General features: G+C 37.3%; 1 protein-coding gene across 3 annotated transcripts in view; it reads right to left on the bottom strand.

Annotated features, from left to right (window-relative positions):
* Window positions 1–3,713: 3,713 nt before the first annotated feature.
* robo4 (roundabout, axon guidance receptor, homolog 4 (Drosophila)) overlaps window positions 3,714–26,409 on the bottom strand; it is a 36,633-nt gene continuing 13,937 nt past the window's right edge. For 2 of the 3 annotated variants that reach the window (XM_015608795.3, XM_007231114.4), the window contains exons 3-19: window positions 26,129–26,286; window positions 25,723–25,843; window positions 24,230–24,368; window positions 23,928–24,055; window positions 23,702–23,817; window positions 22,180–22,411; window positions 20,446–20,567; window positions 20,061–20,232; window positions 19,206–19,400; window positions 19,061–19,103; window positions 18,323–18,441; window positions 16,636–16,959; window positions 15,838–15,942; window positions 14,340–14,478; window positions 12,242–12,475; window positions 10,555–10,889; window positions 3,714–6,248 (exon numbers count right to left, since the gene is read on the bottom strand). In XM_015608795.3, coding sequence (XP_015464281.3) covers window positions 6,007–6,248; window positions 10,555–10,889; window positions 12,242–12,475; window positions 14,340–14,478; window positions 15,838–15,942; window positions 16,636–16,959; window positions 18,323–18,441; window positions 19,061–19,103; window positions 19,206–19,400; window positions 20,061–20,232; window positions 20,446–20,567; window positions 22,180–22,411; window positions 23,702–23,817; window positions 23,928–24,055; window positions 24,230–24,368; window positions 25,723–25,843; window positions 26,129–26,286 — 2,924 coding nt within the window. In that variant the 3' untranslated portion in view covers window positions 3,714–6,006. The remainder of the gene's footprint in view (window positions 6,249–10,554; window positions 10,890–12,241; window positions 12,476–14,339; window positions 14,479–15,837; window positions 15,943–16,635; window positions 16,960–18,322; window positions 18,442–19,060; window positions 19,104–19,205; window positions 19,401–20,060; window positions 20,233–20,445; window positions 20,568–22,179; window positions 22,412–23,701; window positions 23,818–23,927; window positions 24,056–24,229; window positions 24,369–25,722; window positions 25,844–26,128; window positions 26,287–26,409) is intronic. The other variant, XM_015608797.3, reaches the window with a different exon arrangement.

Below are 26,409 nucleotides of genomic sequence, written 5' to 3'. Positions count from 1 at the left end.
GTAGTAGTCATTCATTTCACTAGGTGGCAGTGTCGCGAAAACATAGGGTCCTAGAACTGCGGTTCTGAAACTACTGCGGTCCTAAAACTGAAGTCTCCGGTTCTCTATATATATACTATTGGGCTGTTGTGAGAATATGCTTTTATCTTACTGCAAAAAAAAATTGCTTTATGCTAATTTAAGTACTCCTGAAAGAGATGAGTCTTGAGTTCACAAGCAAGTGACTCTGCTGTTCGGAAATAGAAGTTCTATCCAATAGAAGTTTGTTCCATTAATTTAGTGCCAGAACAGAGAAAAGTCTGTATCCATACTTAATATGAAGCAAACAGTAAATGAGCTTTTACAAGCATTATTCTTTATTAATGCAACCAAAACATATCAATCAATAGTACCAGTCAAAAGTTTAGGCACATGTTCTCATTCAAGGTCTTTCTTTATTATCTTTTATTAATTTTTTACATTTATTTTCTACATTTAATTAATATTAAAACATGTAAAAAATTAAGGTATATATATATATATATATATATATATATATATATATATATATATATATATATATATATATACACTGCTCAAAAAAATAAAGGGAACACTCAAATAACACAATATAACTCCAAGTAAATCAAACTTCTGTGAAATTAAACTGTCCACTTAGGAAGCAACACTGATTGACAATCAATTTCACCTGCTGTTGTGCAAATGGAATAGACAACAGGTGGAAATTATTGGCAATTAGCAAGACACACTTAATAAAGGAGTGGTTCTGCAGGTGGGGACCACAGACCACTTCTCAGAACCTATGCTGTCTGGCTGATGTTTTGGTCAGTTTGGAATGTGGGTGGTGCTTTCACACTCGTGGTAGCATGAGACGGACTCTACAACCCACACAAGTGGCTCAGGTAGTGCAGCTCATCCAGGATGGCACATCAATGCGAGCTGTGGCAAGAAGGTTTGCTGTGTTTGTCAGCGTAGTGTCCAGAGGCTGGAGGCGCTACCAGGAGACAGGCCAGTACACCAGGAGACTTGGAGGAGGCCATAGGAGGGCAACAACCCAGCAGCAGGACCGCTACCTCCGCCTTTGTGCAAGAAGGAACAGGAGGAGCACTGCCAGAGCCCTGCAAAATGACCTCCAGCAGGCCACAAATGTGCATGTGTCTGCACAAACGGTTAGAAACCGACTCCATGAGGATGGTATGAGGGCCCGACGTCCACAGATGGGGGTTGTGCTCAGAGCCCAACACCGTGCAGGACGCTTGGCATTTGCCAGAGAACACCAGGATTGGCAAATTTGCCACTCGCCCTGTGCTCTTCACAGATGAAAGCAGGTTCACACTGAGCACATGACAGACGTGACAGAGTCTGGAGACACCGTGGAGAGCGGTCTGCTGCCTGCAACATCCTTCAGCATGACCGGTTTGGCAGTGGGTCAGTAATGGTGTGGGGTGGCATTTCTTTGGAGGGCCGCACAGCCCTCCATGTGCTCACCAGAGGTAGCCTGACTGCCATTAGGTACCGAGATGAGATCCTCAGACCCCTTGTGAGACTGTATGCTGGTGCGGTTGGCCCTGGGTTCCTCCTAATGCAGGACAATGCTAGACCTCATGTGGCTGGAGTGTGTCAGCAGTTCCTGCAAGATGAAGGCATTGAAGCTATGGACTGGCCCGCCCGTTCCCCAGACCTGAATCCGATTGAGCACATCTGGGACATCATGTCTCGCTCCATCCACCAACGTCACGTTGCACCACAGACTGTCCAGAAGTTGGCGGATGCTTTAGTCCAGGTCTGGGAGGAGATCCCTCAGGAGACCATCCGCCACCTCATCAGGAGCATGCCCAGGCGTTGTAGGGAGGTCATACAGGCACGTGGAGGCCACACACAATACTGAGCCTCATTTTGACTTGTTTTAAGGACATTACATTAAAGTTGGATCAGCCTGTAGTGTGTTTTTTCACTTTAATTTTGTGTGTGGCTCCAAATCCAGGCCTCCATTGGTTAATAAATTTCATTTCCATTGATTATTTTTGTGTGATTTTGTTGTCAGCACATTCAACTTTGTACAGAACAAAGTATTCAATGAGAATATTTCATTCATTCAGATCTAGGATGTGTTATTTGAGTGTTCCCTTTATTTTTTTGAGCAGTGTATATATAATGTGTGTACTTTGAGCCTGGATAAAGATGTAAAAAACGATTTATTGGGGCAAAATATGCCCCAATATGAGTGCTAGGCAAAAAGCACAAAATACTGGATCTCAGAAAGCTGTGGGAGGACGGAGGTGTGCTATTCAAAAAAAGTTAAGTACTTTTTATCATGTGTTACTACACCAAAAGTCTCAAATTTAACATCGGAGTTCTCCTTTAAAATTTCAAGTGTCTTCAGATCTGTAATCAAAGCTAAATGAGGCTCCTGAGAAGAATCTAAATTATAAAACATATTCAATGTCTTCAATATTAAATTTACAATGTAAAATGTAAAAATCTTAAAAAGTAAGAAAAAACTATTTGAATGAAAACTTTTGACACGAAAAGAACACTTTTATTAAAAGAAACATCTTTATTTTATTGTTAAGAGTCTTTTCCTGCAGAAAACCTGGATGGACTACAGAGGCCTCCTATTGGGCAGCTCTATCCTGGAGCCCACGCTCTGCCGGACGCCTCTCCAGCGAGAGGAGCTTTGTTTTAATTTAGGGAGGTGACAGATACAGAGGAGGGAGATGATTGCACAGGTGTTGCCCGCTAATGTCCATTTAATGGCATCATTTGTTGCCTGGACTTATTGTTCTGGGAATCTGCTGCTGTGATTAGCATTCACAACAATGAGCGAGTTCAACAAAACAAAATAAATGAGCGGGCCGGCTGTGTGTTTTCCGGAAGAAAAAAAACGAACTAAAAAGTATGGAGAAGAAGAGTTTTTGTGTTATCTCTTTCATCAGAAAGCGAGGAGCGGGAGTGTGGAGCGGTTTCTGAAGGATTTATGAGGTCAAACTAATTGTTTCATGTGGTATAATCCCGGAGGACCAGCGGCTGGGCTACTGTGAAAAAAAGAATAGGAGCAAAATGAATACAGAGTGGGGTGTGTGTGTATATATGTTTGAAAGTGTGTGTGTGTGTGTGTGTGGGAGAAGGAGAGTGTGTGTTCACATTTGTGTTGGTTTGAGAGACTTGCAAAGTGCTGTAGCATGGTAAAGTGGGTCAATGGATTACCAGCAGGCTATAAAAAGATGCCTTTTTTGGCCATGTATGTGTATAAGAGTGTATCTGTATGTGTGTGTGTGTGTGTGTGTGTGTATGTGTAAGGGGGAGGTGTCATTTTGTGCCAAGCATATGGCCATGGGGACTGAGTGAGGGGGACAGAGGATAATCCCCCAGCAGTCATGCCACGGTCGCGTGCGTGAGTGTGTGTGTGTGTGTATTGGTGTGTGTGTGTGTGTGTGTGTGTCAGACCACGGTTGTACAATCTGAAGCTGGTTGTTTGTTTGTAAGAAGGTTTAGAGGTCTGTAATAATGTTTGCTGCTTCTTAACTGACCGTACACACACTCTCACACACACACGCCAACACCCACAACTGCCCTCAAATGCCCTCCCACAATTACCATCCCACCATTAGCATCTCACACACACACACACACACACACACACACACACACACACACAAAAAACACACACAGAGCTCGAAGGCCATTGATAAGAGAGTAACGCTGCCAGCCTCTGCTATCACCAAGCTGCAGTTTATTTGTATTAAAAAGGCTTTAAGGGAAAAAATGTGGGAAAATTAGTAAATATAAAACATGTAAAGTAGCATTTTAGTACAACAATCTATTCAAAAATACACATGATAAATCCACAGAGAAATAAGTCTTAATCTTAATATAATAAAACAATATAAAAGTTATATAACAACACTACAAGTGTTTTAACAATTCAATTAACTCCCGTTTCGCTTCCAATCTTAGCTGAGGTCACTGTTTTTCTGTTTAAATTCATAATAAAACACAAAAATACCAACAAGAAAATATAAGAATCAACTATATTTGCATCTATGAACCTAAAAAAAACTTGAAGAGAACCTTTATACCTTTATGAAAAACAAACAAACAAATAAACAAAAGACAAACAAATCAACTCACTGTGTTGTTCAAATTGCTCAAAATATACTGCATATTAAATAAAACGTGACTTATTTACATGAGATTCTTTAAAAAAAAAAAACAGTTTGAGTTACAGTCCTTTAGTCATAGTTTTCATTTCAGTCTGAAGCTGAAACAACCACAAGCAACCTGAAACACACTGCAAAAAAAATAAAAAGAAAAGAAAAGAAAAAGAAATGTTTGCTTTTATTGTTTTCCTGACTTTCCTAAAAAAAATCCATCACATCTACGGCTCAATTTGCATTTGGGTCGGCCTCATAAACTTTTAATTCAGTGAAAAGTCTTAAACACAAGTAGAATAGCTGTGATGTAGTAAAATGATCAGTGATTGTAATGTTGGATGTTGTAAATGATTTGAGTCTGCTTATTAACAGGCAAACAGCACTATGTTGTTTATGCCCATACTTGGACTCAGGGTCTAACCTCAGTCTTAAATTGGGTTTTCAAAAAACACTTCTATGACATTCTGTGGTAAATAAATATGTTCAGAACCTTGCAGATAGATGTCAGTACACTAGCGAGCTATAGTGGACACATTTTGGTTAATCATTCTTCTTTAAGGATGATTATGATAAGGCAAAAAAGGTAAAAGAGGTTAAAAACACTTCAAGTCTAGTAATGTTGAGAATGTAGCCATGTGTCAGCTTGTAGGTCCCGTAAAGCATGCTAAAAAGGAAAGCTTTACTGGTTCCATTTTCATTTGGATGAACTTATAACTGCACTGTGGCTATATCACACAGTTTAGAACATCTATGTACACTGAAAGCCTGGATAAGTTGAATTTACTTAAATTATTTAAGGAGACTGGTTATGAAATATGGTTATAAAAACTTTTTATGCCGAAATTTTATGTTAATTTAATTGATTTTTATGGGTTTTTTTTTTTTTTTTTTTTACATAATATGCAATATGTAATATAATATGTAATATGCTTTACATAATAATTTTACTTCATGGTCATGACCATGGTCAGGTGAAATAAAATGATTTGTATATAGTATTTTCTTTGATTTTGTTTAAGTAAAATACAGATTTGAAATATGTATAGAAAACTAGATGAAGATAAAACAAAAATGTTATAGAGAGAACAGTATAGAGCACACAGCCAACACAGAGTTAAAGTTAGTAGCTCCGAAAATGATGCATGCTCTTACAGCCTACAACATAAAGGCCAAACAGTTCTTCATAATATATGATCTACAAGTTTACTTAAGGTAGCCTGGGGGAATCACTACACACTGATGATAAGTGTCAGAAAATGAGGGGGACTCCCAGTATGCAAATAGATTGGGTCAGAAGCCAGACTAAACTCAGTTATTATAAGTTGATTCAACTCAAATATCTCTGTTTGAATGTATTTGTGCCCACAAATGTTTACCTAATTTAAAACAGTTGAGTGATGGTTGGAAATATCAAATTTTACATAATTTTACTTAATTTGAGTTCAAACTAACTGTGGGTTTACAAAACAGATATTTTATGAAATGTATCAATAATATTTAAAACACAATATCTATATTTTGTCCGAACTGTACTTTTTGTACATAGAATTTAAAGGCAAAGCACACTTGATGTTCAGATAAAAAGCTTTAAACAACTTCCGACACATGTGTGTTCCAGCATGTGTGTATACTGTAACAGATACTGTATGTATGTGTGTGTATGTGTTTGTGTTGAATATTATACCAGCTACCAGAGCTTGTTGAGGTCCACCCAAATGCAACATTAATTCACAACGACCAACTGCTACAGAGGACTATGGGAAATGTAGTGCCAACATAAAAAATTTTCTGAGGCTGTTGAGATGGTGAGAAATGTAGTCCGGTGCCGCTCTCCTCGGTGTGAGGAGTGTGATCATCGCTGTGAGTTAGTTTTGTGGAGGGCCAGCTTGCTGTGTGGCAGATCTCCCCAGTGCTCCCGTCTGGACAACCCCATGCCCTCTCTGCCGTCTCTGCCTTCTCTGGATGCTCTGAACTGGGCCTCCATCTCCTCCACCCAGGCTGTATTCCAGTCCCACACGGGCAGGGGGTCCACCTCCCCGAAACAGTCCCGCGGGGGGAACAGCATGCTCAGAGGAGAGCCCGGCGGGGAGAAATCTGTCGTCACACACACACGCATATAATGTAACTTGAATGAATAACACCAAAAACACCTCTATAAAGTCTCTATAAAGCCAGTCTTTAAAGCGACAATCCATAAGTTTAAAGGTCTCCTTACACCAAAATCCATTTTTCTTATTCGTTATGAACTGTTCCTCAACCCCCCCACCCCCCCTTGTCTGCAATAGCTAGTAAAAGAAAATGTTCAGAAAAACAAGTCAATCAGAAAAAACACCTGTGTCTACGTCAATCCGTGAATTAGTATTCATGGCCTCGCCCACCTTGGCTCAGGTCCGCCCACAGACAGAGCTGAACCCGGGCTGCAGCAGAGCCGACACTGTCTTGCTAGCTATAGAGCTTACAGGTGCGTTTACATCAGCTAGTTAGTGTTAACTATCTTGTGTAAGTAACTATAGGTTAAAATCGGATCTCCGGTTGATTCCGCGTTTTATCAAGACTTCAAATATACACTAAGGAAGCACGGTTTGACAAGGTAGCACAACTTAACAGAACACCAGTCAAAGCAGCCGCCATTCGCGTTGATATGATTTATGATATACAGCGATATAGACTCTGGGGCTTTGAAGTGATGACGCCTCAAATCACCAAGTCTGAGGTAAGAGTTTAGTAGCATTAGTTTAACAGTTAACTTTATCTATTACTCAGTGCTATATCTTACAGCACTATAAGGCTGTATCTCTGAATTTTTTTTTATCTTTTGAGTTTTACAACTGTAAAATTTACTGTAAAAGGAGGCAGGTAGGAATTCTCTGTTGCAGTGCTGTTAGCCAATCAGAGGCGATATGTTTGCATGTAAATCCTGTCTTTCTTCAGAGACCTCAAATTCAGTGATCTAAAGCAGGGCTAAATAGAAACCCCAGAGCACTATATTTTTGTTGTTTTTTTGTTTTACAAAAAATGGCTCACATGTCATTCATTCATACTAGACACCACAACTAGACATTTAAAATGAATGAAAGAAAAAAAAAAAAACGATAGAATGAGACCTTTAAAGGGTTTGGGGATTTAGAGACCTCTCTGGTGAAAATATGTAATTGCACTAGCATATGGAAGAATACTTTTGATTCAGTACTTTTAAATCCATTGCTTTGTTAAATTTTGTTTTACTGTTTCTGAGTATATTGTTTGTTCATTTAATAAAATAATGTAGAGAACAATTACATCCAACAAACCTACCAGACAACTCTGTTTTTAGAATAAAGACAGTATATTAAACATTACAGGGATGGTCATGTCAGGAAACTGATACCATTAATAATAATACTTTGTCACCTCCCCACTCAGAAAAAATACTGCTTTCAATTTCTAAGAAAGAAAATCTTAGGGACTGCTGCTTTAATGTACATTCATGAAATGATACAGTTCTAAATAAGTGATTGTAAATAAATGATGCAACTCGTCAATACCTCGTCCCTATAAAGCACAGAAGCCAGATCCATTTAATTTTCTTGGCCTCACTGGTCGAGAGAAAGAAATAAAGAAAAACAATTTGGTAAATGGAGAAACGGAGAGAGGGAAGGTAGTGTGAACTCCCGTTGAGAAGGGTGATTGATTTGGTGACGTAATAAAGAGAGGAGGCTGCTGTAGTAGCCAGTTCAATTTCCTGAAAGCCTCTATTGTTCCCATAACCCCCATCTTCCCAAATATCCCCCAAAACCTACTCAAGACCTGAAGCCTGAATTATTATAATAGTTCATTATCCATGTAATCTTTAAAGCAGTATTGCTTTGTAGGTGTTTTTCCAAAGCCCAAAGATGGTATAAGAATCAGTGGGTGCACTATACTGTATTTACTGTGGCTGGTGTTTTACTGCAGCCTTATGGAGATAATTTTAATGCTAATATCCTCCTGAGATCTGGTAATTCATTTATGTTTATAGTAGTACCATTTATAAGGGCTGTGTATTAGTAGGAACGTAATGATCCAATACCTATCATGATACAGTGCTTATGACTTAAAATATCACAGTATATTACTGTGATACTGTAAAGAAAGATATGAAATTTAGAAAAGAAAAGATAGGAAATTTAGGGTGTGATATACAGAGATGTTACATTACATTTTAGAAAATGAATGGAAACGTTTCGCGTTTGCCTTGTGGCTTTTCGTAGTTTTCCTATTGGTTGTTGACATTGTTCATGTCACTATTTGCGTAAGACAGGTTTCAAGACTTACAATAATATTAAACATGGATGATTTTGTCTCAACGCTGGACGAGAAAAAGACCACCTTAGATTAACCGATCGAGATGACGCGACCGCAACTCAACTCTAACAAGACATGATTATATCCCTGTACTAGAAATTTGTCTGCGACAGTAAAACCACTTGAACATTGTTTGGTGTAAGGCCGGCATTAGTTTATATACTTTATGAAGCAGAGGGGTGAGAGTAGTGTTTATTCCAAAATGTGGATCACATTTTTTGGAAAAAAATCTGATCACACAAATATGCAGAAGAGGCTCATCACTGGAGAAAGCCTTTTAGGTTCAATTTTTTTTTTCATCTGCTTGTTTTTTTATATTAATGAAATAAAATAAACAGAAGTTCACGTGAAATTAATAAAATACATTTACATGATACACAATACAATATGAGACTAAGCAAGGTCTGATGTCCAAAAGGTACCTATCGCCTAAATTTTTAATGGAAGTCAATGTAAAAAGGGTTTATTTCAGGTATTTTGAAGTATTTCTATTGGTCTGTTCATCAAGAAATTTTGGCACAGTGTAAGGGACATTTTGTCTGTTCAAATTATGTAGTAAACTAAAAACTTACAAAAATTTAGATACTTGTTTTTTTTATTGGACAGTAACAAAATCACATTCACTGTAACTTATTCATATATTTTTTTTCTAGGTCTCAGAAAAAATATAATTTTAAACACTAAGCTGTGCTGAAACATGAAAAGAGAGCAGAAAAGTTGTGCTGTGGTGAAAAGTTGTCCTGTGATGAAGTAACCTGCCTATCTAACTTGACTATACATTAAAAAACTGATGATAGTGCTCCATCTGGTGGACATAACAGGTAAATGCAGAGCCTAAACTATAACAGCCAGAAATGTCTACTGATTTGATAAATTCAGTAAATTGGATTTACTCTAATAGAGAACTGATTGACATGTTATTAAGATTAGAATGAAGTCATTATTAATTATTTGCTAATTACTTTGGTGCTAATAATTTCATTATAATATGCTGGTGACTACATCTGTACAACTAAAATAATACAAAATAAAGTAGATTAGAGCCTAACAGACTTTAGTTTCTATACTGATAGCTGACTGTTTTATTAAACAATAAACAATAAGGGTCAGTTTTCCTGACCAGGATTAAGCCAAGCCATAGACTATGTTTTCTTGTTGATTTAATCATTTTTTTAATTTCTCTTCAGAAAGTTTTTTTTTTTTTTTTTTTCCTATTTAGTCTATTCGGAATATAATCTGATTACTACAAAATAATAACATCACTGCAGGTTCTCCTGCCACCATTACTGCTTCATTTCGCTGTACATCATTATATGCCAATTTTTTCTGATTTTCCAAATGTGATTAGGCTTATCCTTCTGAGTATGCATCATCATGAATATTTAGGTACTGGTAAACAGCATTCACTGATAAACTCATGAAAGCTTATTACAAATAATATATGACAGTAAAAACACCGTACATACGATTCTAACAGCAAATTACAGCAAGTGTTTATAAGCTTATAATGTAACCACATATCAGGGTAAATCGTGACCCTGAAATCATGCAGCGTTTGATGCTTGCTCTAGGCAAACACCAACACTACTGTACCAAAAAGAATCTGTAGTGTATGTGAGGAGCATGATTACACGATAATTCTCTTTGAAAAATAGAAATGGATATGCTTTGTGTTCATAGCAGGTAACGACAGAAAGATGTAAAAGCAAAACAGTTTCAGTATTGTTGTTTTTACTGCCTCTCAAACAATTAGAGTCAACTCATGTTTGCAATTCATGTCATGCTTCTTGAGTTTTGTCTAATGTTGTTTTAAAGGATTTTAAAAATGATCTACTCTGCAAATTCTCTTTACAGATTCAGTTACCAACTGTAAAGAGACTTTGCAGTAAGCTGTGCGAAAAATGAAATTCTCAGCAGTGAGACTTTGGTGCAGAGCAAACTTTGTTAAATAAACAACTTGCATATAAATTACTAATCACAATCCTCAGGGAGAGAGCTGGGAAAACTAACACTAAAGAAGCTCTTTTGAAGCTCTTGTAGCTACAGAGTAAATGTAGAGTAGAAGTTTATCTCTTGCCTGATAAAGTTCCGCTCATAGACTCTGCAGTCATGGCCAGAACTCGAGCGAAGTTTGCGTCGTTCATGAAGGAGCCGTCTGAGGAGCTGATGATGCTGGTCCGGGCACTCGGCATGTTCCCCTCGGAGACGGATCCCCACCCGTTCCACAGCGAGCCCTCCCATTCGCTGCAGCAGGAGGAGGGCGTGCTTCTCAGGGCAGTGCTCCTGAACCCCACTGACTGAGACTCATCGTCCACATCCACCACCTCACGCTCAGAGGGCCCACAGATGTAGCCGAAAGTGGGTGTAGGGGAGAATGGACGGGGCAAGGAGGGGGGCTTCTCAGACAGGGTACTGAGGAGAGAGAAACACATGATTAAACAGTGATTATGGTTTTCAATCTAGGGTGAAAATATGATGTCTTTTTGACTCTTAAGTGGATCTTGAGGGTGAGAGGAACATTTAAAACACTATAAATGCTTGTGGATTTTTTAAGGGGGCGGGTTTATATATTCATTTATTTTTTTTGCTAGTTTATTAGGTTTATTAGAATATACACTATATTGTATATTGACAAAAGTACTGGGACACCTGCCCACTCATTGTTTCTTCTAAAATAAAAGGTATTAAAAAGTGTGTATCCTGCTTTTGTTGGAATAACTGTCTGTACTGTCCAGGAAAGGCTTTCAAACCTGCAATATAAGATATTACATATATATTACCACCTGGTTCTGCATCAAATTCCCCAGTAAACCTGAAATAGCTACTTTACTGTCTTATTGATTCCACTACACTTATAAGGCCAGGTGTATTGAAATAGGCACTCATCAATTACAATTATATACACTACCAGTAAAACGTTTTAGAACAATCCTATTTTTTTTTTGCACTAGCAGTGCTGCATGGCTCAAGATGCATGCATGGCTGAGACTTAGTCCAGTGTTAAGCTGAGTTAAAGGTGTTGCCATGTGGGTCAGACAACCCCACATGGTAATGCAACAATATCCTATTTTTCCACAGGATATTGTTCAGTGTAAGTCATTGTCATTTTGTTGTGTATGTTGTGACAGTTGTATGTATGTTTCCATTCATGAGACTTCTAAGAATATGTTATGGTACAATAACTGCGAGATTTAAAATATCTAAAAAAAAATTAACAAGAAAAGACAAGACAAGACAACCATTTACACCATACTTGTGATGGGCACAGATGAAATTTGGCCTCTACATTTAACCCATCTATGCAGTGAACACACACATACACACAATTAAGCACACTCAGACACACAAAGTGAATTTGTGAGAACACGTGCCTGGAGTGGAGGGCAGCCAAGGAAGCCTTTGTCAAGGGCTCAACAGCGGTGGCCTGCTAAACTCAGGTATCGAACCAACAACCTTGTTGTTGATGTGTTCTAACTGCTCAGACTCTGCTGAGCCACCACTTCCCCACTGTTTGGGTGACAGTGATGCTATGTTTCATTTGGCCTTTTTATTCCCTAAAGACATATATAGCGTACATAAAAGAAACTACATACAACATACCACTTCCACATCCTGAACAAATGCCTTTACCAAAAATAAAATCTTACCAATTAAAATATTAGTCAAAAGCATCAGTGCCTTACTATTATTTTACAAAATGACAGGCATAAAAGTCTGCCTAAAGTGGTTTCTACAAATGTGTACATGTGTGCATCCTTTCTCACCTGCGTCTGAGTGGTTTAGGGCTCAGTTCCAGGTACTCGTGTGCCTGTGTACTGAGGGTATCCTGATTATCATCAGTGGATAGGCAGAAGGATGCAGTAGAGAGGTGGCTGTAGGAGGGGCTTCGTTGGGAGGGGCAGCCTGTTGCCACAGTAGCAGGACCCTGCAGGGTGGAGGCAGCACACACAGACTGCAGGGAACCAGCATCCACCGTCAGCTTAGTGGACCGGCTGGACCTGATAACAGGGATTTAGATTAAGGTTTCGTATTTGTAGATTTGTCTTGTATTTTCTACCCAAGACGTCCACTATCTCTGTGTAAAGTCTATGTGACAGAAAGAGGCTGTCCACAATAACACATCAACCTGGCTGTGTTTTTTTATCTTAACTCTTATTCTTATATATATTCTTTCATATCTTTTATATTTTTAACTCAAGTTGTAGCAATACAAAGACCTAAAAAATAATATTTGACATATGATATGGCTTTTTACCTGTTACAAGTTTTACAACAAATTAAACATTGTATTTCATATTTCATTTTTTATTTCAAAATAAGTAAACATGCTTAAATATTAATAGTATTAAAGTATAATATAATCATTTACTGTGTATAAGGGTGAAGAACATGAATGGTATTATTTGATGGTATGAACTGTATGAAATATAACAAAAATTACATGATGCAATGTTTACAAATTTATCTGAAAGAAAGTGTTAATCAAGCAGGTTTTTGCAATAATATTGTTTAGATATTATAGCTAAAATATATTCTATGATAGTTTTAATCTCAAAAGCTTTATTTGCATGTATAAATTTAAATTCAAACTGGATTAAATGTTTATATTTTGCACCCAAAAGCTATGCAATACAAGAACATTTTAAAGTAGGCAACAGACATTATTTAAATGGCTGAGAGATGTTTAAAATACTTCAACAGCAGATACCATTGTACAGATGTTGAATTTTGGTTGGAATCTAAAGTCATGTATCCATTAAATCCGATATTGAGTTACCATCAAGCTCCAATGTTAAACAGATGTTTGGCTTGATGTCAAAACCCAACATTTTGGTAATCAAAAGTCATATATCCTTCAACAAGCAACACTGGGATGACATTAAGCTCCATCGTTATACAGATGTTGACTTTTTGTTGAAAGTTTTGTTTGGTTGACGTAAAAAATCAAAATCACATATCTTTAAAAAAATAAACTGGGTTGACAAGCTCCAATGTCAAACATGTGTTAAAATGTGGCTACATAACACCATAATTTAAAACCTGCAATGTTAGAATTTTACGGATGTTTGGTTTTGGTTAAAATATATGAAACAAACAAAATGTTGGTATTTTACATCAATATAGCATCAATATTTGACGTTAGAAAGACATTAAAACTTTGACAACACTACTTTAAATCAACAAAATATAAATGTCAGCTGTCATCATCACTATTCTGCTGTACTGACACTGAATTCCCCCCCATGATATCACCAACAAGCTGCATGTACCTACCGTACATGTTACTACAGAATCACTTCAGGCTCCATGAAGTTCTTGAACAAGAATTTCTTTTTCAGATACAGTTGGGCTGCCACCCTTCTCTACAGTGTATATAAATAGGTGTTATCTTACCCATTTCCCTGAGTGGAGTCATTTAATGACTCTGGTTTCTGGCCACAAGCGTGAGGTGGGCTTGGTCTCTATGACTACCGCTCACATTTTAAACCCGCACACTTCCAGACTCTATAATGAGGCAGTCCTTTTGCACCTCGTCAATTTAAAAGGGCCTCAAGCTGAATAGACTTCCAGGAAATGTGACTTCCTTTACCATTTCTGCCTGATGACAGGGCATGGCCATACATCCCCTCCCCACAGCGCTAGACTTAACAGCTCTATTATGGTCTGTGGGCAGCCGTGGGATATAACAGTTATAGTAAACCCCCCACCAATCTGAGCTATGCCGGAGTGTTGAGGTGTGTAGGCTAATCTCACACAGAGAGGGAGGAAAGTACAAGACTGTAAAGCTGAGGCTGAGTCCAGCTTTAACAAAATGGCCATGTGTTAAGAGGAGATATGCGGTTGATCTGTTGGCTAGCTTACCCTTCCTCAGAGCTGACACTCTGGCTGTCCTCCATTGGCAGAGGAGGAGGATTGGGCAGCATGTCCACTAAGTGCAGTGAGGCTGAGTAGTGTAGGATTCTGGGAGAACCGAACGGCTTCACGCCCTCTGAGACCCCTCCTAGAGAACAATGTATTCCTTTAATATACTTCATTTAAAAACAACACAGTTTGGTCAAGTATAGGAAAACCGTCCACAGATAGATGCAAATTTTTAAAGTGATTGTTTGTGTGATAATGATAATATCAAAAAACAACATTTACATAGTTTCCCCGTTCCCCAAAAGTAGGTCATTAGCCAAGACTTGTTAGGTTGAATCCTTTAATTTGCTGATGGTCTGATTAAATTAACCTTATAAATAATCTGATTAAAAACAGATTTCTGCAGTTATTTAATTATTTATTCCAATTTCTTAGATCAGATTAAGGTCCATAAATCAGACTTTTTTATTCAGTAATCAGATTTCTCAATGCATGTAAACACATACATGGAGTTTTATTGGATTTCTCAGTCTGCACATGTGTGAAAATAGTCTGTGGTACCAGAAATAAGCAAGCAGTGTTTAACACAGACCTGCGAGATGGTGCCAAAACATGTTTAGAGCAACACTGAAACTAAATGATTTAAAGCCATGGCATTAAGCTCTGGTTTTAAGTAATTTAAAAAAATTCCCCATTATCTGTTTTCATTTAAATGCATTGGTTGGATAACTGACAATATTTTATTAAGTGCATTTAAACACATTCAATGATTTCATAAATATATATATATATATATATATATATATATATATATATATATATGGGAAATTTCCTATTAAAAGGACAATATAGTCTATGTCTAGGTTTAATTCCTGTCTAGGAAATCAATCTTTGGAAACAATTCATTTTTGATATTTTCTTATTTTAAAATGTGAAGTGCCTCTTGGACTGGGCTTGTAACTCACTCACTCACTCACTTATTCACTCACGTTTAGCAGGATTATTCACAAGAGGGTGTTATTAGGGTGTCACTTATCAGTGACAGTGACAGTGTATCCTTGTTCATGACTGATTAGTTTAATTGTGTGGTAATTTCAATCAGCCTAATCAAATGTCTGCTGATGTTATTATTAGAAGCTTACACTGAATGAACAACATTAGTGGCTTTAAAGTGTAAATTGTCAAATAATGACATATGATAAACATATTATGTAGATATACAAAGATATGTAACTACTATAAACCTATTTAATGCTATTGCTATGCTTATATGGTTTTTGATTTTGACATACAGTATTCTAAAACCAGAATAAAGTATGCCTACTTGATTTCCACTACAGGTTTATGAAATACTAGGTCGTTTTAGGGTAAAACCTTATTTGGGGTAAAGGAGAAACTGTGTAAATGAACTGTTTACTGTTATTTTAGCATATTGCAGTATAGACATACACAGCATTTGGAAAGGCACCTAAACAGCTGAAATGTGGCTGGGATGTACCTGGATGCTGGCTGAGCCTGTGTTTATGATTGATAGGGGCGTTGCGCACCACCAGGGCCTGTTGATGCAGGGGAACTAATGGAGCACTGTTTACTGCATGCAGCTCTGCAAAGAGAGATACACAAGCCTTTTTCACACTTAAAACACTGTAAACCTTTACTGGAAAACACTTTGAAATATGCATCATAAAACCATGCAACCCTTAAGCAGTATTCTTCCTAGGATGGATGCCTTGTACAAGGATGCAACCCTCTAGAATGTCATCAGATTTATATGGATATGTATCACATTCTACTTCAAAACAATGACCTGCAATATTGATTCAATTAAAGTGGTACTTGGTTTACGTAAAAAAAATGTGTTGGTATGAGTAAATGTATATCTATATGTATTTATGTATATCTAGACATACAGTCATACACACACACACACACACACACATATAAGTTCATGTATTTACATTCATAAATTTACACTCACACATACAGGCACACAAATACATACAAATGAGGGCAATTTAGAGTAACCAATTAAGTCCGAATGTTTTAAAGAGAACATGGAATCTCCACCCAGATAGGGAATTGAACCCAGGACCCCTGTGACCAGATGCAAGCCACTAAGCCACGGTGCTGCCTAAATGTAAATGTAATTGTCTGTCTTTTGTAATTCAGATAAATCAAATGATTTTTTATGTAAATTAAACTAAACAAGATATACTGTAGGTATAAATCAATACATAGGAAAGATTGTAGGCTGTGTTAAATAGTTGTAAAGAAAGAACAGAAAACACCCTCTCACCTCGTTTAAAGTTCTTCTCCCATGATTCCTTTCGAATGCCCATATTAGGCTGGCATGGCAGAGCCCGTTTCCATGGCATCACTTGCCCCTCCCTGACTACCGGTGCCTTGGCTACAGGTTGAGTGATGCGGATGGTCTCTGAGCTGGGAAGCTGCTGGGTATTGTTGTGGGGCATTTTGGGCCGTTGGGCCGGGCTGTTAAATGTTTTCAGCTTGTTCCCGGTCAGATCCACGTAGAAGGTGCCGTAGACTCCGCAGTTGTCGGGCACAATGGGGACAGCTGCCTCCAGAGGGCTGGAGTCGGGTTTGGCTGTTATGGGTAGAGCTGTCAGTGTGGGGGGAAGACAGAGGACACATTTACATAACATCCCTCACTGCAGACATTAATTAACAGTGATGAGGACTGCAGGGATGAGTCAGGCCTGTCAGAGTGTCATTTCGAGGACAGAGCTTGCCTGAGAGAATGACAGATTCAAGGTGACGATTAAAGGTTTACTGAGCAGCGTTTAAGGGATGTGTTTGCATGCTGCTAACTTCCTACAAGTCTCATGGTAACAAGAAGAATTAGAAAATGTCAAATGTCAAAAATGAACTGCATAAAGGAAAATAATTGGCCCACCGCGATGTCTATAGTAAGGTTTTAGTTTGACGCCTTAAAAAACAAAGAATTGTGGTGGTTCACGTTCCTGTCATGAGATAAAACGTTGTTTTAACAAAATAGAATAATAATTTTTAGATCTCCAGTCAAAACAATTAATTTAATGCATATTTAAAACAGAACAAACACAAAAGCACATTACAGCTGCAGTAATAGGACTATGTTAAGATAAGATAATCAGAATTGTTTCTGGCAGGTTAAGTGTAATCTGCCAGTTCACCAGTAAGCCTCTGTATGTTAGGGTTGTTACTTCAGAATAACAGCATTTTCCCTATACAAGAACTACACAAATTTTAAAGTTTGATACACAGCTATAACAAAAAAAAGTATTATGGTAAAAACAGATAAAACATAATGTGGGACTAAATAGTGTGTTCGAGATTCTTTACATAAACTCTTTAGAACCATAATTTGTCATTTTAATTTATTTATTTGTGTAGTGACTTTGGTTGCCCAGTAGCTTATTTATTACATATATGTGTTTTTGTGATAAAAAACACATCATGGAATGACGTAATTTCCTGCAAAACAAAACTGTTGCACATGTTTTCCAGTTTTGCTAAATTAGTATTTTACATGTTTCATTTGTTATAACTTCTGTACACTTGGTGATCCTGACGTCTTCTTAATCTATTGCTCAGGATTTTGCTTACAATTTTTTATATGAGCATCAATACATTATTTTTTAGCCTCAATATATTTATAAATAAATTTTATTTGTTGCCTTAGTGTATTATCTTGTCTTATTAAAAACAACCATTCCACATTTAGTGTAATCGTATTCAGTTTAGAATGCAGCAATTGACAGCAATACAATTTAATGACAAAAAAAATCTTTTGTTCTTAAGATCTCAGAAAATGTGTATTTTTTTGTTTCAGTTTTAACATTTAATTATAATCCTAGAATAATCAGACCTTTTCTCGTGCGCCTGAATTAATCTGACTTCAGAAAATCCAGGCAGGTAAATTACTAATGACCATCAGACCATGCTATTGGTCAGAGCTGCATAGAACATAGAGTCTGACTCACTGCTTCTCTTCAGGCCTGCATTCTCCTGTTTGTTCTGTGTCCACAGACTCTGGTACTGCTCACTGTTGGAGTCTGGCCTCCAAGATCCGGAGATCCATGGAGAATCTGGAGCTGCCATCCTAGCAAGAACAAGAACAATATCTAAGAACCAAATTATTGATTAAAATAATTTAACTTAGAAGTTAACATCAAAACTCTAAATGACAAATTCCCACAGAAGAGCAATGCAGGATTAATATTCCGTTATTAACTGTAATAACTACTTTTACTCAGTAAATCAGTATTATAAAGTTAACAGGTTTTGAAGTTGTGCGAGTGGAAAAGTGAATTGTGAGCCAACATTCAGATACAAACTGTTTTAAAGTTTGCAATTCTTTATATACAATATTAAAATGTCATAACCAAATGAGAATGGGTAACTGAATCGAGCTCCCTTTCTGAAGTCTCCATTGCTCCACCTCGTTCAGTAAAACTGAGGTGGATCCTCTTTTAGAGGCTGTATATGTGATGCAAGTATGTAAAGACGTGGCTAGAAAAACTTCTGCGAAAAGCGAACAGACATCCCAGTTTTTAGAATGAATATAAAAGGCTTCGCAGGGAAGGTCGCTCCAGCACACTGGTACCATTAAACACAATATTTTGTCACTTCTCCACTCAGAAATGCCTCTGCTTTCAGTTTAGAATCAATATAATATGGACTGCCACTTTAAGTTTAAAATACACACTACAGCGCTTTACCTGTGCTTGATGATTAAATCCTCACTAGCCAATCGATACAATCCTAAAAAAAAAAGATCAAGAATCATTTCGCATTAACCATTCACAACAAAACATAAATAAACTGCAGTAATATAATGCCCAGTGATTACTGGCTGGTATTTACCAGGCTTCTTGTGATGTCCTCCTCCCAGATTGGATGGTCTGATGTGTTTTCTGTATAGATAAATAGCTGTAGCCATCAGCACGCACCACAAGAGGGCGCCAATGCTGCCAATAAATATTGGCTCCTTCATTATTGCCACAACATCAGATAGATTCAGTGCATTTTTGTGAAAGGATGTTGATGGCTTCTTAGATTCTGAGAGACACAAATTCACACAAAAACAGAAAGAGAGAGGACAATAAGATGAGAAAGAGATCTTTTAAAATGTGTTTGATTTTTATTTGACATAAAAAGTAAAAAAAAAAATCAGACATCATAAGCACAGATTAAAACCTACAAAATGTAAATAAAATGCAAACATGATTCTTTACTTAACTAAGTGTGTAATTAACTATATAATAATATAATCTTAGCACTGTTATGATGCACATACTATCAAGTTTTATGTCATTTTTCATACTATGTCCAACATTTGATTTGGAGCACTAAGCATTATAATTAGCTTATTAGTAATATATTACATTATTAGTCATTTGAGTGTGGGTGTGTCCACAGCATAGGTCCCTCCATTTACACCACCCCATTTTCTTTTATGTTAACTTCCAGGAAAGACCGTAATGGAGCCCCTTTTTCAAAAGACTGATGAGCCTACTGTTCTAAAACTTTATAAACTTTTTTTGAATATTTTTTATTTTTTAAATACCGTAATGTTTTGTTCACTGTCAGATGATCCATATAAATAACTATAAACTGTAAAAAACGCTAGTCACTGTGAGGAACATGGCTTGGGCAGAGTAAGACAGGTTAACAGACTTCTTTCGAAAAGCTCCTCATGGATTAGAGTAGTTTATGTACCTATTATCAGTTTGTATGGATTGCTTTGCACTCCGATCCCGGCCCCATTGACCGCCGCCACTCTGATCCAGTAGTGTTTGCCAGGCTGCAGTTGGCTAATCTCCAGATTGTGTGTGCCACTGTCCACTGTCCAGTTCAGGTACTGCTGCTCTTCTTGTTGGACACACCACACCTGAGAGAGACAACACACACTGAGGCTAAGAAAAAGAAAAAAAATCTATGATTCATCCTTTTTATCAGATATTGACAGAGACTGATGGACCAGTCTAATTCTGTGTGATTGACCATATCCCACTATAGATGTAATGGGCCTACTGTGTTGAGTCAATCCTCACAATAGCTAGGGCTGTGAATTACCTAAAACTATCATTTGTGTTTGTGGTACCTGGTATCCTTGAATGATCCCATTGTGAGCGTCATGAGGTGGGGGCAGCCAGCTCAGATGGGCTGTGTCGTTACGGTCTGTGGGCATCATTATGGACACTTCCTGAGGAGGAGTGCTGGGCACTGAGGACATAGTAATACTATCACTGCATGACAAGTTGCTTTTTGGACAAGAAATTCAGCAGAGGTGAAAAATTCAGATCCTCCCCTGTACTGTGTTCCAGTGCAAATGTAACAAAATCCTGAGGATATTTACCTTTAGATTTAAATTTTAACCTTTAGACTACATTTGCAAAAAAAAATGAGTAAGAGTGTGAGATACCTACAGCCCTACTTTAACAATCTATTCGCAAGTCATCAACCGTGCAAAGCGCAGCTTGATTTAGGCAGTGTCAGTGTGTCTTTGGTATTGTGAGGATGCAAAAACTACGCCCTGCATAGCTCAAAACACACTAAAGTGTTCTCATTTTTTTTAATAAATCATGAGTGTGGTTTGGACGTAAAAGTAAAAAATAAATCAATCAGCGTGTCACTTGACATTCCTTTTAAGAGCAAAGTGCGCTCTTATTTTGGCAAATTGCTACTTTAACATAGCAATTTCTTCTGCGCTTCTCATTTAAGGGAACAGCAATGTTGTTACTTTATTCTGTATTCTGTTTATTGCTGATGTAAAAGTTGGGTTTATGCACTCCTGCGTATCCTTGTGTCAAGGTTCATACACTTTTTAACCAATAAATTTCCATGATTTTTTCATGACTTTTCCATGCCTTCAAGGCAAATTTTTATGACCATATGATTTTTAAAACAGTGCAGACATGGACAATAAAACCAAAAATCAATTAGAACTATATATATATTTATCATATATATCAAAATTGATTATAGTAGGCCTAAAATGAATCAGACCCACAATCTTTAATATTAAAATGTGTGTCAAATCCATTGTGTAGGGCTGAATTACTGAATTAACTCTGTGCTGATGTATTTGTTTAGCTTAAAATAGATATTCTCCATCGATAAACGGAAACACAAAGGTTTGTAGACCAAATTTCCATGACTTGATTCCAAAAGTTTCTGGGTGTTTTTATTTTTCCAAAACTTATCCAGGCCTGGATAAGCCTGCTATTTATTTTATTTTTTTACTTTTCCAGGGTTTCATGACCGTACGAACCCTGTTGTATGTGTGTGTGTAACAAGTGGGATAGCAATGAATGCCTAACTGTTGACTGTTGTCAGAGTTATAATCAGTCAGTAGCGCATCTGTGGCGCCACTGTGGAGCACCTCAATTAGATATATAGATATATTCACAAGCTTCTTTGCTAATTAAATGATGCAAGCACATAGAGTGTAGGCAGGATGTGAGATAGGGCCCCTAGCCTTTTAATGATTTTTTATTACTTTTAAGCCATAGACATAGGTGTGTAATAAATATTTATTTGGTTTAATATTGTAATTATGGTGCTAATACAGTTAACAAGTAATGGAAGCTTACAGTAAGCTTACAGGTTAGTAAGCCTCACACATCTCCCTCAAGCAGTTCTGAACTGTTAATTTATCTCAAATGTAGTTTCTGGTACAACATAACACACGGTTATGTCCGAAAAAACCTAATGTAGTACCTAAATTATACTTAAAAAAGCAGCTGCTACTGTTTTAAGCCATGTAATATACTGTTATGTCATGTCACATGTCACATGTTGCAACATCATCGGAAAGCCTGCTGTGAGAATGTACCTGTCTCTGGTACTCTGAGGTGTCTGGTGTTGCTCTCTCTGCCATATAAATCACTCCCATATGGCCGAACTTTAAACTCGTACTTGTAGCCTCTCTTTAGGGGCCCCACGTGTGTCTGTAATGCAGGCTGAGGGACCCTCTGAGCAGCCCAGTCTGAACTGGCAGGCAGCAGGGAGCGGTACAGCACCTCAAAGCCTTCCAGGTAGTGCGGCTGGGAGGGTAATGACTGAAGCTGGAAAAGAAAAGAAAGAAGAACATTTATAAGGGCCCCCAGGAGTGAAGGAGTGCATTAGTGGAATCTAGTGCAGTAAAACTGAACTCTGTGGAATGAAGAAGTGTTAATCAATGTCTATGAGATGAGTCTGAGTGGTGTTTGTGATCCAAAACTGATAACTGATGTTCTAAAAGCAACATTCCAACATCTTGTACAGTCATGCTCCTGAAGACTGCTGCAACCATTCAGGAGACTTCAGCTTTAATCACTAATCAATCCCACCTGATCCATTGAATTACTGTCTCTGGATAAGATTGATTACTTAAATGGGGTGTGTTAGTCCCATGATTGATGGTAAATCTTTAGGAGCAGGGTTGGTGACCCCTGATCTACTGTAAATCCTTTTCAAATGAGAAGACAACACCTTAATAATATTCTGCACAAAGAAAACAACACCCATTTGTGGGCAGTTTTTGCATATTTAACAAATTTAGAGTAAAATGTAGTATGGCTTGGTCAGTAAGTGGTCATGGTTCCTGCTAATTTGCTGACATAAGCCAGGATATCTGTAAAAAAAAAAAAAAACATAAACACATTTTGTCTGTATCACTTATAAGTCTGGACATATAGTCTCATATTAGCGCCATTATTTGTGCACTTTTTATGTTTATACACACAATTCACACAGATTTATAAACATTTATAGAAATATAGAAATATATATATAAAATAAAATACACAAACTACAAACTTTTTATAACGTGGATAGATGGATAGAATTACATTAATTACAATGCCCACAATTGGGCATTTAAAAAAATCAATAAACAGAATAAAAACTACAGTAGCTTGCAAAAATATTTATACTCCTGAAAATGAAGAACCACCTTTTGCAGCAATTACAGCTGCAAGTCTTTTGGGGTATGTCTCTACCAGTTTTGAGCACTTAAAGACTGAGATTTTTGCCTATTCTGCTTTGCAAAATAGCTAAAGGCAGTTAATCGCACTGGATTTTATTTTGGGGTTTCAGAGTAAAAGGGCTTAATACTTTTGCATGTAACAATTTTCAGATTTTTTTGGATTAAGTATCATTGTCGTCCCATTTCACAATTATGTGCTACTTTGTGTTGATCTATCACTTAAAATTTCAGTAAAATACATTTAAGTTGGTGGTTGTTAGATGACAAAATGTAAAAAAGTTCAAATGCTTTCAATGCTTTTGCAAGCCACTGTATATCTTTATTACTCTTCCTTACTTAGCTTCCTTTTGTGCCTGCAAAGTAATCCAGAAAATATGTGCACAATTACCTTCCACATGACCTGTGAGACATTGGATGCAGTTCTTAGGACAGTGACGTTCTCCAAACTGACCCGTAGGGCTGAGAGTTCTTTATGCAGATCCCTTTGACTGCTGCTGCCTGCATCTGCAACATACAATGACATAGTTGTAAGAGTTTTGGATAAATAATATTTAAATTATTAGAATACATCACATAATGCAAAAGAAGCTGTAAGTTTTTACTTATGACATCACCTTCCACAACTAGCTGAGCGCTGGCTGTAGCCACCCCTATATCACTGGTTGCAGTACAGGTGTACCTGCCTGCATCCTGCAATGTCACATAGTGGAGCTGAAGACTCTGGTCTGGATTAACCAAATACCTAATACAATGACACAAGGTAAAAAAAATAATAATAATAATAAAAAAACACATACAATATTAAGCAGTTTTCTATTGATAGAGCCTAACAAGTATAACAATGTCTGAGCTATACTAACATATACATGAGGCACAACAGATCAGTGTGTAAAATGTATCCGCCTGTATGTCTGACCTGCCGTTAGGTAGCGCTCCCTGCTCCCTGCTCCACTTCACTACAGGCACAGGGTCTCCTTGCGCTTCACAGAAGAAATGAGCTGACTCACCCAGGCCCACAGTGACGTCCTGTGGCTCAAGCAGCAATGCTGGCTTCTCTGAAGAAGACGCAAATAGATGTGTTCACTCTACTGTTTTTGTTTAACGCAGCAACACTCTAACACAAACTATTACACAATCAGCCAAATTCTCGATCCTTAAAATGTATTTTTTTTTTATTAACTCTACTTCAAGATTTCAAGATGCAAACAAACCTTTTAGTACACACACTAACTCTATCAAAACATGGCAAACCTGACTAAATATTAATATTTTGGTATTAATAAAGTTTGATAGGCCAATTACCCTGTCCTTAGTCCTTCTCTCATTTCTAGCAATGCTCCCAACACTAGTTGATGAAGACCAGCACATGCCTCCTCTGATACATGCAACATCAGCCACCATGTTTTGCAGTCTTGTAGGGAAGCCAGCATGTTTGCCACATACAACTATTTGTTTGCTTGAGTGTCAAATTTGTGCATTTTATTTTACACATATTGGACCAAGGGCCAAATATTTGGAATGTTTTACTTTTACTGTTTTACTGGCCACTGTTAAGATAATTTCACTTTTACTGCAAGTTCGTCAGAGTTTATACCGTATACCGTAAATAGCACTTGTAGGTTAGCATTTTGCCACATTTGAAACTCAAGCATAAAATGTTAGATTTTCAGTAAAATTAACTGAATTATAAAAAAGCAGTGTGGATTAAAAAACACACAAAACAAACACTCAAATGACAGGGGTTGGTATTTTATGCAGCGGCAACATATATCAGCTATTTCTGATTGCTCTAGGTGTAAAGATTCTCTATGTAACATCTTCAATTTTTTTTTATTTCATATTAGCAATTTTATTATGTTACATTTGAATGTAACATAATAAAATTCGCTTTTAGGGATTTTAAGAAATTATGGAATGCTAGACTTGTGGCCAGATACCTTAATAATATTTAGAATAATATTTAGTGTAATTTTTGAGTGAAGCAGTTACTACAATATTTCTTAAGCTCCAACAACCACAGTGACTTATACTCCTCACTTCTATAGCAAAATGATATGAAGTGTCACTAGTATACATTATTTAATACTAATAATAAGAAGAAAAAAATGTAATTTCATGCAGTTATAGAGAAAATCCTTAATTTTTATGCAACTGCATTGCTAGGTACTGTAATATTCCTAGGGACTTCCTTCCAAAAGGACAACTAACCTTTAAGGAATATATAGAAGCATTAAACCTTAAAAAGCCATTTGGTCGTTACCTGATTAAAGCATTCTTCACATTTTTGGAAAATCTTTTGTAGAACTACTCTATATAGCACCGAAAGCATTCCACTAAGGAATATAACATTTTACAGTATTATACAGAACCCTTTATGCTTAGAGTGTGGAGTGCAATAATGTAGCTTACCCAAAACAGAGAGAATGGCTGCATTACTTTCTTTGACTCCAATGATGTTTGTGGCCACACAGACATACACTCCAGAATCCTGTCTCTGAGCTGGAGCAATTATCAGTTTCCCATTCAGCTCCTGATCATTAAACAGAACCAACAAACAGTCAGACATGATCATTCCAATATGTTAATCCTCCCTACTTTGATCAAAATCAGGAGAGCTGAATTTTCTTTTTTATATGCTTTACAATACCCCCCTCTAGTGATGAACCCTGCATGCTGACAGGGCACGGTGTAATACATAATCACGACAAAGTGAATCTGACTTCAGTATCCAAGCAAGTTAGTTGACAAACACTCCTTTCCCATCTATATCTTGATTTTATAAAACACAATATATAAATGAGGGCAATGGTCTCACTGTGTAGTGGTCGTCTGCAAGGTTAATGAGGACGCCATCTTTTTTCCAGGAGATGTTGGGTTCTGGATGCCCTACGGGTGGGCTGCAGTTCATCACAGCTACTTCACCCATGGTGACTTCCACATCACTGGGCTGCACACGGAACTCATCACGTAACGCTGCAAGAAGTAGAGAAATAAAGTCATTAGAGCAATGCTTAAAAAAACACTTTTGGTACTCATTTGTAGAATGTGTAAGACTAACACACCTCATGGAGGAAAGAGAATTAATAATTTTAACAA

Source organism: Astyanax mexicanus, chromosome 20 (genome assembly GCF_023375975.1).
Source record: "Astyanax mexicanus isolate ESR-SI-001 chromosome 20, AstMex3_surface, whole genome shotgun sequence".
Classification (NCBI taxonomy): Eukaryota; Metazoa; Chordata; class Actinopteri; order Characiformes; family Acestrorhamphidae; genus Astyanax; species Astyanax mexicanus.
This window is presented reverse-complemented; position numbering and strand designations above follow the sequence as displayed.